The following is an 11,550-nucleotide window of genomic DNA, read 5'->3' on the forward strand; positions in this document are numbered from 1 at the left end:
AAGCTCTGGGAAAAATTGGAAGCTGGTAGCAGTAGTTAAATGTACCAACACACTTCACATGAACAGTGCTCTTCAAGCTTTGAGCTCTTAACCCTCTAAGTCTGACAGACCACCCACCTAAAGCTGCTTCAGACAGAATCTGAGGAAGGTGCCTCAGAAGGCACTAATGAGACAAAACAGGGAACTAAAACCAAATAAGGTTACCAATTCCTCAAGTGAAATTTATAGTGTGGATTTTGGTGATTTTTTCTTAAACTAGTACAAAAAAAGACTAAATTAAAGGCAACTAAACCTATTACTTAAGAAAAGTAAGTGCACCAACCCTGTTCCTCTACGAGGCAGCAGCCAAAAGCCTGTTCATTTGCTTCTTAAAAGTTGCTCTTTTGGGGCCGGCCCGGTGGCACAGTGATTAAGTCTGCTTTGGTGGCCAGGGGTTCACCAGCTTGGATCCCGGATGCGAACACGGCACCGCTTGGCACGCCATGCTGTGCTAGGCGTCCCACATATAAAGTAGAGGAAGATGGGCACAGATGTTAGCTCAGGGCCAGTCTTCCTCAGCAAAAAGAAGAGGATTGGAGGGGCTGGCCCCGTGGCCGAGTGGTTAAGTTCACGTGCTCCGCTGCAGGCGGCCCAGTGTTTCGTTGGTTCGAATCCTGGGCATGGACCTGGCACTGCTCATCAAACCACACTGAAGCAGCGTCCCACATGCCACAACTAGAAGGACCCACAACGAAGAATATACAACTATGTACCAGGGGGCTTCGGGGAGAAAAAGGAAAAAAATAAAATCTTTAAAAAAAAAAAAAGAAGAGGATTGGCAGCAGATGTTAGCTCAGGGCTAATCTTCCTCAATAAATAAATAAATAAATAAATAAAAAGTTGCTCTTTTAATTTACACTGGAAAGAATGAAGTGACAACCTCTACTCTGAGGCTGTGCTCAAAATGGAGATGTGTAAAGTAACCCAAAAGTGAGTAAGAGAACAGCAGGTTTCAACTATGCCAAGAAGCTAATTTTTTACCTTTCAGATTAGCAAAAATCAAAAAGTCTGATGACAAACTGTTGGTGAGGGTGTGGAGAAATCGTCACTATAATACATTTCTGATAGGAGTAAAAACTGTACAAATTCTATGGAGGCCAATTTGCAAATATTTATCAAAATTACAAGGGTATATACCTCTGACTTAGCAATCCCACTTCCAAAAATATATACTACAGCTATACTTGACCATGTGCAAAAGGATGTATATATAGGGTTATTCACTGCACCATTGCTTTCAAAAGATCAGAAGCAACCCAAGTGTCCATTAACCTGTTAAATTTTAGTATATCCATACAGTAGAAAATATGTAGCCATTAAAAATAAAGAAACCCAAAGAGCCAACACAACATTGAGAGAGAAGAACAAAGCTGGAGGACAACACTATCCAACCTCAAGACGCTGTAAAGCTGCAGTAATTGAGAGAGTGTGATACTGGAGAAAGAACAGATAAATAGATAACAGAACAGAACAGAGAGACCTGAAATACACCCACATAAATGGAATCAACTGATCTTTGAGAAAAGCAGCAAAGGCAATTCAACAAAGCAAAGATGGTCTTTTCAACAAATGGTGCTGGAATAACTGGACATCCACATGCAAAAAAATGCATCTAAACACAAGCTATACACTTCACAAAAATTAACTCAAAATGCATCATAGACCTAAATGTAAAATGCAAAAATATAAAACTCCTAGAAGATAACATAGGAGAAAACCGAGGTGACCTTGGGTTTGGCAATAACTTTTCAAATACAACACCAAAGGCACAATCCATGAGAGAAAGAATTGATACGCTGGACTTCATAAAAATTTAAAACTTCGGCTCTGTGAAAGACACTGCCAACAGAATGAGAGAAGACAAGCTACAGTTTAGGAGAAAATATTTGCAGAAATACATCTGATGACAGACTGTTATCCAAAATATACAAGAAACTCTTAAAACTCAACAATAAAAATGTAAAAAATCAAATTAAAAAATATACCAAAGACCTTAACAGACTCTTCATCAAAGATATACAGACGGCAAATAAGCCTATGAAAAAATGCTCCACATCACATCATCAGAGAAATGCAAATTAAAACATCAATGAGACACCACTACACACCTATTAGAAACGGCCAAAATCCAGAATACTGACAACACCAAACGCTGGTGAGGATGTGGAGCAACGGGAACTCTCCTTCACTGCTGGTGGGAATGCAGAAGGGTGCAGCCACTTTGGAAAACAGTTTGGCAGTTTCTTACAAAACTAAACATACTCTTACTATAGGATCCAGCAATCGTGCTCCTTGGAAATGAAAAGCTATGCCCACACAAAAACCTGCACACGTTGTTTACAGCAGCTGTATTCATAATTGCCAAACCTTGGAAGCATCCAAGTGTCCTTCTGTAGGTGAATGGATAAATAACTGTGGTGCATCCAGACAATGGAATATCATTCAGCACTAAAAGGAAATGAGCTGTCGAGCCATAAAGACATGGAGGAACCTTAAATGAATATTACTAAGCGAAAGAAGCCAATCTGAAAAGGCAACATATTGTGTGATTTCAACTCTGTGACATTCTGAAAAAGGCAGAACTATGGAGACAATAAAAAGAGCAGTGGTTACAAGGGTTGAAGGCTGGGGGAGAGAGGAATGAGGCAGAGCACAGGAGTTTTAGGGCAGTGAAAATACTCTGTATGACACTGTAATGATGGATACATGTCACTATACATGTGTCCAAACCCACAGAAGGTGGAACACAAGAGTGAAGTGTAACGTAAACCACACACTCTGGGCGATGACGAGCGTCAGTGTGGGCTCATCAATTGTAACAAATGTACCATCTGGTGGGGAATGTTGACAATGGGGGGTTATGCATGTGTGGGAGCAATTTGCTGTGAACCTAAAACAATAAAGTAAAAACAAAAAAAAAGAATTAAGAAGCTCTATATGCTGATATGGAACGATATATAAAACATTTTGTTACAAGAAAAAATGCAGAATCATGTGGATAGTCCAATACCATGTGATTTTTTAAAAAAGGAATAAAGCATCCATATGTATTTGCTTGTGTATAAATGAAATATCTTTTTCAAAAAATGCACAGGAAACTAATAACACTGCTGGTCTATTAGAGAAAGAACTGGATGACTGAGGGGTAGAGGTGAGAGAGAATTTTCACTAAATGCCCTTTTAAGCTTCAAAAATCTTTAAGCGTGAGAAAGCATAATCTATTCAGTTATTCTTTTTCAATAAAGCAACACAGCAATAAGGATTCTGTGAGGAAAATATGTTTTATTTACTTCGCCAAATTTGAGATGAGAAATTTTCAAGAATATGCTGAGAACTGGTCCCAACTTGAGTTTTTGCTTTCGACTTCAAGTTGGACACTAAATAACATTTCACACCTCTCTCTCCTGACAGTGAAAAAGCAGTTGGTACACAGTTTGTGTTCACTCTCTCCCAAGACCGTATTCAACGATGCAACCAGTAAACAGAAAAACGCTTCCAATTCACAACCTATTTAAAACCAAAACAGCTGTGATTCAGAAGAAAACCTTTGTATTCAAGCTTTTTTTTCTTTTTCAATTTGAGAAGAAAAGATTCTTCTGACATTCACATTTAGACACTGCTCAGGAAAATAAAAGGATGATCACATCACAGGGATTCCCCCACGGGAGAAAAAAGACAGCTCGCAGCGGTGGGGGGGCTCAGTTTCTAGCCTTCACTCCACAAACTGCCAGCAGGACAAGTCTACAGGGCTAGCTCAGGAGGGACGGTCTGCTTCCCATCGGCCCATGGAGTTGGCTGCAGCCAGTAGCTGATGCTTTATGAGAGGGAAGAAAACTGGGAAAACTCTAAAAATCCTCCCCAGACCTGTTATCGAAATCCAGAAGAGCTTAAAGAACACTGCTTTTTTCTTCTCCTCCTTCTCCTTCTCCTCTCCCCCTCCCCCCTTCTTCTCCCCCCTCCCCCTCCCCCTCCTCCTCCTCCTCATCCCCCTCCTCCTCCTCCTCCTCCCTAAAGGCCCCAGTACACAGCTGCGTATTCTAGTTGCAGGTCCCTCTAGTTCTGCTGTCTGGGAAGCCACCTTAGCGGCTTTGATGAGCGGTGCTAGGTCCACACCCAAGATCCAAACTGCCGAAACCCTGAGCCGCTGAAGCAGAGCGCACGAACTGCTTGGCCACGGGGCCGGCCCCAGAACACACTGCTTTTAAAATTTACTAAATGTGAAAAAAAAATTACTAAATGTGAACTTTCGTGAGACTTTAAAAGACAGTAAGAAAAAGAACTGCTTTCCTTTTCTTTAAAATTGCTTCCCAGTCTCCTCCTCCTACAGTTAGGAGCCAGGAGGTGCTTACTTATTTCCTTATTATTAAAAGTATTCTCTGTTTTATTTTAATTTTATGTCTTGAGTTGAAGTTTCAAAATTCAAAAGGCACAAAAGAGTATACAATGAATAGCTCACTCTGGCACCTGTCTCCCAGCAACCACACTATTAGCTCCTGTGTAGAGAGATTCTATATGCAGACAAGGAAACTCCCCTTTTTTCTCTTTTACACAGAGGATTGTATGGTACCAACAATCTTTAAATTGAAATAAAAATCAACGGATCTTTACATAATCCTAACTCCTTATATGAACACATTACTCTTTTCTATAAAGAAATCTCTTTTCAAAAAATAAATTTCTCTTCAAAAACTCCCATATTACTCAAAGTCAGAAAGTTGTTCGGCTCAACGAAACAGCAGGTGTGGAGAACCAAACTGCATACAATTACCCAGCAAATCAACTCACCTAACTTCTGTCCCGGATTCAGACCCCTGAGAACACCGCACAGATCTTCAACATTCCTGCCAGGGGCAGTGCTGCAGAGGGCGCTCAGCACTCCACGGAGACCCTTCCAAGGTCCAGAGACTGCTTCAGTTAAACTGAAGAGCAGAAGAGGGAAGTGGGAAGCTAAATTCAAATGTCTGGTTCTCGTGGACTAGAACAAGGAAGTGGAGGCGGATGAACGAGAAGCCACGGCTGCCTCGGGTGAGTTAATCAGTAACTCGCATGTGCTCGCACTCAGCTAGCTCCGTCTGCCTTCCAGGGGCAATTCAACAGGGAAGGCATGGGGCCCGCCGCGTGGCCGAGTGGTTAAGTTTGCACGCTCCACTATGGTGGCCCAGGGTTTCGCTGGTCCAGATCCTGGGTGCGGACAGACATGGCACCGCTCATCAGGCCACGTTGAGGCGGCGTCCCACGTGCCACAGCTGGCAGGACCCACAACTAAAATATACAACTATGTACTGGGGGGATTTGGGGAGAAAAAGCAGAAAGAAAAAAAAAAGAAAAAAGAAGACTGGCAACAGTTGTTAGCTCAGGTGCCAATCTTTAAAAAAAACAAAACAGGAAAGGCATGGGCACCAGAGCGGCTGGACAGGTTCACAAGTCCCTTGCTAAATTCAGAAGAACCAGCCGCAGAGAAAAGAGGCTGCTCATAGGATAAGCCACAGAAAACAAACTCATGAAGAGGGAAACCCAGACAGCCCTGCAGCCCTGGGCGGTGCCGGAAGCCCAAAGCAGAGCCGAGCATCCAACTTTCTAAAACCCTGAACCCTTTCTTCTCCCCTGGAGTCAGAGCCGTAGGGAGGAAAGAAGGCCCGGGAGAGAGGTGCGCTGTGCTGCTGAGACCACCAGACCAGGCGTCTGCAATGTCAGCATTCAAGTCCCAACTCGGCTATGCGAGTGTGGACATCCCTGAGCCTCAGTTTCTTCATGCGTAAACCAGCTCAAAAACACTGCAAATCTGAAACCAGCTCAGTACAGTCCAATTTCAATTTCTCATCACCACAGCAGGGCAGTTTTAGGAGCACCAAAACTCCAGCTTCTGGCATAAGTTTAGAAATTTTCAGCAACTGTCCAAGGTGATTCTGGTCTCCAATCTGAATCACGTTAGAGGAAGGCACCATCTGGTTCTATCCAGCAGTAAGTCTCTCAACACTATTTGAAGAAAATGAGGGAGCAAATTGTTTATAAGACAAAGCCAATATCTAAGTCTTGGGATACCAGAATACACACATTAAAATCACGAGGATTCTCTTGGACCCATCGCAATTTGACAACAACCCAGGAGTGATAAGTGGGCCACTTTGATGTGGCGAAGCATCTGCAGAAGGGAACCTAAACATCACTGGCTTCTAAACAAATAGCCAACACAGTTTATACAAAGACCTGAATGTTTTCCTAGAACCAGGCCTGAATTTATAACCTCCTGGACTCCATATGGGGAATACGACACTCCACTCACCAAAAAGCTGATCAGAAACACTTCTACCTGTTTGTTCTTCGGATGGAATGATGAATTTGAAAAGAAAACCAACTCAGTATTTTTCATAAATTTAGTGTTGCTTTTCTGAGTGGCAACATGATACAACAGAGCATGGAGGCAGACAGACCCGGCTTCAAATTTGAAATGTTTCATACTCACTTGATCTTGAGCAAGAAACTAACCTCTCTGAGCCTCATCAGTAACATGGGATAATTCCTGCATGTCTTGATCATTATGACTTTTACAGCGACATAAAACAAAAGCCCAGGCACACAGTTGGAACACATTACCATCCATTTCCTCCTTTTCTTCCAGAAACCCTTATTTAATATATTTACTGGACAATAAGTAATCAGAAAAACTGTTCCCCTTGTGTTAAATCCTAATCATGCCAGAATTCCTCAGCCCAAATAGACCCTGGAAAAGGATCTTCTGCATTTACACACGTGCACCACGTGTGTCCTCATGAAATACACATGCTTATAACCAAACACCTAGGAGAGGGCGCCCATGTCAGTCCCATTCGATGAAATCAGATTCAATCATGTAACAGTGCTGATGTTTGACCATTTTATATCCACAACTATAGCAATTAAACATAGTTGCAAAGACCAAGTCCAGAGCAAGGATTTCATATCTGCCTACCCTAGATTTCCTGGAAACAGGAGGATCTCCTGAAATCAGAAACTTGGCATTTTCATCCCAGTTCTGCCATTTGTTAGTTGTGTGACTTTAAGAAAACCATTTAGCAACCTTGGGCCCTGCTTTCCCGATTATGTAATAAACATGGCAGATGTCTTTTTCTGTAATTTTATGACAATAATGAGGCAAAGGCACTCAGTCTAGCGCATCCAAAATGCAGCATTGGTGAGGATGCTTTTCACTTTGCTATAAAAGTCTTCTCAGTTGTGCCTTCTGCATCCTCCTGCCCTCTTTCACTTTGAAGCACAAAAGAGAGGGACCTTAATGATAATAGCACAAAGCTGTGTAAACTTCTTCATGGGCTTCTTAAAATGCACTTCTAATTCGGCACACCCTACTACAGGAGTACTGGATTTCTCCTTAAACAAAAATGGTCATGGGTGTCAAAGAGATGTGAGTGTCCAGTGAACTGTGTCTAAATGATTTTCCTTGTGAGCAGAGCCAGCCTGGAATGAGCTCCTACTAGAGAGTAGAGAGAACATGCTTCCCAGGCCGAGGAGGCATTGTTCACAGTAATGAGTTCTGCACCACTTGGTCCACATTCACAGCTGAATCTGATTTTCCCAGACAAAGAGCAATAACCAAATAGGGATGCTCTTCAGCAAGCTCTCTGAGCCAGTAACTGTTATCAGACTCATGAAGTGCTGAAGGAGAGGAGACTACATTCTCCCTAACCCTCCACATCCTGGGTGACAAGAGGAAACATTTGTCAACCATGGTCAGTATCACATCAGAGGTTTGTCATGGCTGTAATGGATTTCAACAGAGTCCAGACTCACTAAAAATGCCTAGAAATTATTCCAGCTCAAAAGTTCAAATGTTAAAATGCCCGACTGTATTCCTTTTATCCTTCTATCATAATTTTATCCCTTTTTTTCCTCTCAGAGAAATAATAGTCATGATCCTTCAAGCAGAGAGACCAACGCTCTTCTTAGAAGGGAGCTGCAGGAGGTTTATGATGTCATGAAACACGCAGCCAGAACAAAGGACTACAGAATCACTCACCTTATCTCCATCTAAGAAACCTGAGAATTACAGGCTTTCTCTGTTCCTCCCAAACTCAGACTGCACTTGCCAAGACTGCAAGTTTTAGGGCCACGTCTGTACTACAAAAGTGTAAGAAGATAGGTGCACACAATGCTTCTTACCCTATATATAGACTCCTATCTAAAATGCTCAGAACAACGTCCAGGGTTTTCTTAATCAAAGTGTAAGCATTTGTTTCTGAGTCTCAGCACTAAACCAACTCTTCTCCTGAATCATTCCACGGGGATAGGGTTTTACCCTGACACCGGAAACAGTATTAGAATTATTCCAGAACTCACCGCCCTTAGTTCATTAGGGCAGGAATCTGGATTTATCTTGCCTTATATGTAATTAATTTTCAGTAAACTATCAGTTAGCTAAGTGAATAAATTAAGTAGAAAACATTAAGAGTCTTCCCAGTATTACATTATGGCACCGTAACATAAAGCACCCTTTATCATATTCTATTTTTATAATTCTAACCTTACAATTATTTAAAAGACTAATTCTAAAAATAAGTTTAATTGATGTTGATGATGTGGGAAAATACATCAAACAGGAGCAATGACTTCAGCAGCTTTTATGAAGAATCTGGTGCAGCTATAAATCCTGGCTCTGCCCACCAACCTCCCCCCTTTGTCTCATCCCCACAGCCTCCCCCTATCCTTCCCCGAGCGCTCCCAACCCCATTATCCCATGATCTGCTAAACTGCAGTTTACCTCCTGGAACCAGCAGAAACACATGTCACTGAGAATTAGGGAATTGGAGCCAGTTACAAGCCATCAAACAGGGTCACAAAGTAGCTGAACCTGAAAATTAAGAGGTTTTCCATTTTTTTAATTATGAGAAAAGGGAAAAAAACTTAACTGGACATTTTTAAACATCTGAGCTAGATGGATTGCATAATGTCTAGGCATTTATAAAGAATGGGATGGGAGAGGTAACTTTAACAACATGTTATTTGCTAATCATCTGAAGAGAAGTATCATGTTGACATCATTTGCTGGTAGAGGAAACATATTGTCTGAAAATGTCTACCACTAATAAACATTTGGTATTCTGGAAGGCAAATTCTTTAACAATAGGATACAGCAAGACAATACTCATATATTACTTCATCTAAGATATCTTTATGCCATACTTTATCCCAGGATATCCACTTTTAAACTTTCATTTTCAATCACGTTAATTCTAACCAATGTCTACTTAACAGCAACTAGTTTTATCAATCAGGCTGCCAAATATTGATGCAACCTAAGAAAAACGAGCAACAAGAAGCTACAGCTCCCTCTACATACCCCTTAAGATGTGCGCCCTCGCCAAATGCTAACCTGTGTGTAAACAAATGGGATTTTTAAAGAGGATGGAGCTGTGAGGACTCACAATTTTAAGAAATGGAAATGACTCTCTTAACTGAAGGCTTGAGAAATCTGACTGGTCCGCGCCAAGGCTTCTTGAAACTTTCCTGCAGAAAATTAACCCAGAAGAGACCGACACGCGGGGCACCCGGAAAACCAGCACCTCTCCTGGGAGCCCTGGTGTCTGCCCCTCGACCTGGGTGCACCGGGAGCACCGCAGCCGGGCGCACCACCAGTGCGCCTCCGGGAGCACCTTCCCCCGGGAGCATCACCAGCCCGCCTCCGGGAGCATCACCCCCCGGGAGCATCAACCCCCAGGAGCATCACCAGCCCGCCTCCGGGAACACCATCCCCCGGGAGCATCACCAGCCCGCCTCCAGGAGCACCGTCCCACCGGAGCATCACAAGCCCGCCTCCCGGAGCGGCGCGCTCCTCGAGTCCCGGGACAGAGGGGGCGGCTCAGTGTAGTCTGGCGAGCGCGTCCTCACCGTACCGGCACTGCGGCGGGGTCTTCCCTTCCGGGCCAGTGAGCCGCCGTGCTCCTGCCGCGCTCCCGACCTCGGCGCGAGGCCACAGGGCGACGCCGCGCCGGAGCAACAAAGACACGGCCCGGGACCCGCCGCCGCACCGGGACCGCGTCCGCCCGGCCGCGCGGCGCCGTCGCCATGGGAACGCGCGGGCGCGCAGCGCGCAGGCGCAGACCGCCCCGCCCCGCCCCGCCTGGCGCCGGGAGCCTTCCAGGAGCCGGCGGAGGGTGAACCCCCGGCGCGGAGCGCACCCGCTCCTCCGCGTGGCCAGGGGACGCGGCGACAGCCTTGGGGCCCCAGGGTCGCGGACACCGCAGTCCCCTTGCCGGCGGGAGACGCGGTCCGGGAGGGGCCAAGGACCCCGCGGTGCAGCCCCCGGCACCGCCTGACCCTCCGCGGGCGAACCCCCACCACGAGGCCGAACGCTCAACTCCGGCGCTGGATCGCACCCTCGTGAGTGAGGGGACCCTACGCACAACAGCGCTCATGCGTCCCGACGAGCGTGTCCCGGCCGGGCTCGGGGAGCGGAGCTCGGCACCCGCTCCTGGATCCTGCACTCCTGGACCTGTGCACGATCTCCTGCGCCCCTGGAACTGTGGACGGTCTCCTGCGCCCCTGGACTGGTGCACGATTTCCTGCACCCCTGGACAGGTGCATGGTCCTCGCCTCTCGGCCCCTGTTCCCCGAAACGCACCGACCTGCTCCACTTGGAGTGTTCGGCAGATGAAGGGTCCTCGATCCCTGGGCACGGGGGCGCCCGCCAAGGTGCTGGGGTGACGACTTGTTGACCCTGTGACTCCAACTCCAAGCCCTGTCGAGGTGCACAAGACCCCCTAGAAAGGCACGGCAGAGACACACACCCCCCACCCACCCCCGAGCCGAGCCGGGAAGAGCTGGGGCCGCCGCGGCAACCCGCTCTCATTCAAGTCCTCACGCGCGCCCGGACTCTCCCCCTCCCTCTCCCCGGAGCCCCTTCCCACCCCTCTGTCCCGGCCCTGAACGCCCCCTTCTCCCTCTCTCCCTCCTTCCCGCTCCTCGGAGCCCCTCCCCTCCCCCAACCCCTCCCCCCGCGGAAATCAGGACCCCGGCCGGTAGCGTGACCAGAGCTCCCGCCGCCTCCACACCCCGCCGGCTGGTGCACCGAGCGCCGGACCTGGACCCCGAGCCCGGCTAGCCAGGGCAGAAGCAGCGGGCGTGAAGTCTTGTACTCTTTCCCTCAAGTTTCAAAGGTTCCCAAACCGACGGACCCCGATCCCCAGCCTCGGGGGGCGGACGGGGGAGGGGGGCGGTGGATAAGGAGACGGGCGAGGCTGGAGTGGAGGTGCAGAGACGGGTCAGAGCACGCCTTCAGGGAATCCCGACCCCGTGTCGTCCGCCTCGTGCTCCACCGTCCAGGAAAAGTGCCGGTGCGCGCGGTCCGGACGCAGGAGAGCCCTGTGCCCAGAGGGGGAAGCGCGCCGCTCCTCCGCTCCCCGGCACGCGCCGCCTCGGGCTCAGGCCCGCGCCCGCTCCCAGGAGAGCGCACGCAGTCGGCGCCGCGCGGGTCGAGCGCACGTGCCCGCCTCGGGGCGCCCGGCCCTGTCTGCTCAGAGC

At 47.1% G+C, this 11,550-nt stretch overlaps 1 protein-coding gene across 16 annotated transcripts in view; it reads right to left on the reverse strand.

The window, feature by feature from the left end:
* PLCH1 (phospholipase C eta 1) overlaps positions 1-11,550 on the reverse strand; it is a 223,838-nt gene that overhangs the window by 204,967 nt on the left and 7,321 nt on the right. For 9 of the 16 annotated variants that reach the window (XM_070493783.1, XM_070493782.1, XM_070493789.1 and 6 more), the window contains exon 3: positions 9,924-10,768. The exons of 2 other annotated variants lie outside the window; for them this stretch is intronic. In XM_070493783.1, the coding sequence (XP_070349884.1) occupies positions 9,924-10,768 (845 nt within the window). Of the gene's footprint in view, positions 1-4,824; positions 5,029-8,791; positions 8,882-9,455; positions 9,894-9,923; positions 10,769-11,550 lie in introns of those variants that run through there. 5 more of the 16 variants (XM_070493795.1, XM_070493793.1, XM_070493798.1 and 2 more) reach the window with 2 other exon arrangements.

Source organism: Equus asinus, chromosome 21 (genome assembly GCF_041296235.1).
Source record: "Equus asinus isolate D_3611 breed Donkey chromosome 21, EquAss-T2T_v2, whole genome shotgun sequence".
Lineage (NCBI taxonomy): Eukaryota > Metazoa > Chordata > Mammalia > Perissodactyla > Equidae > Equus > Equus asinus.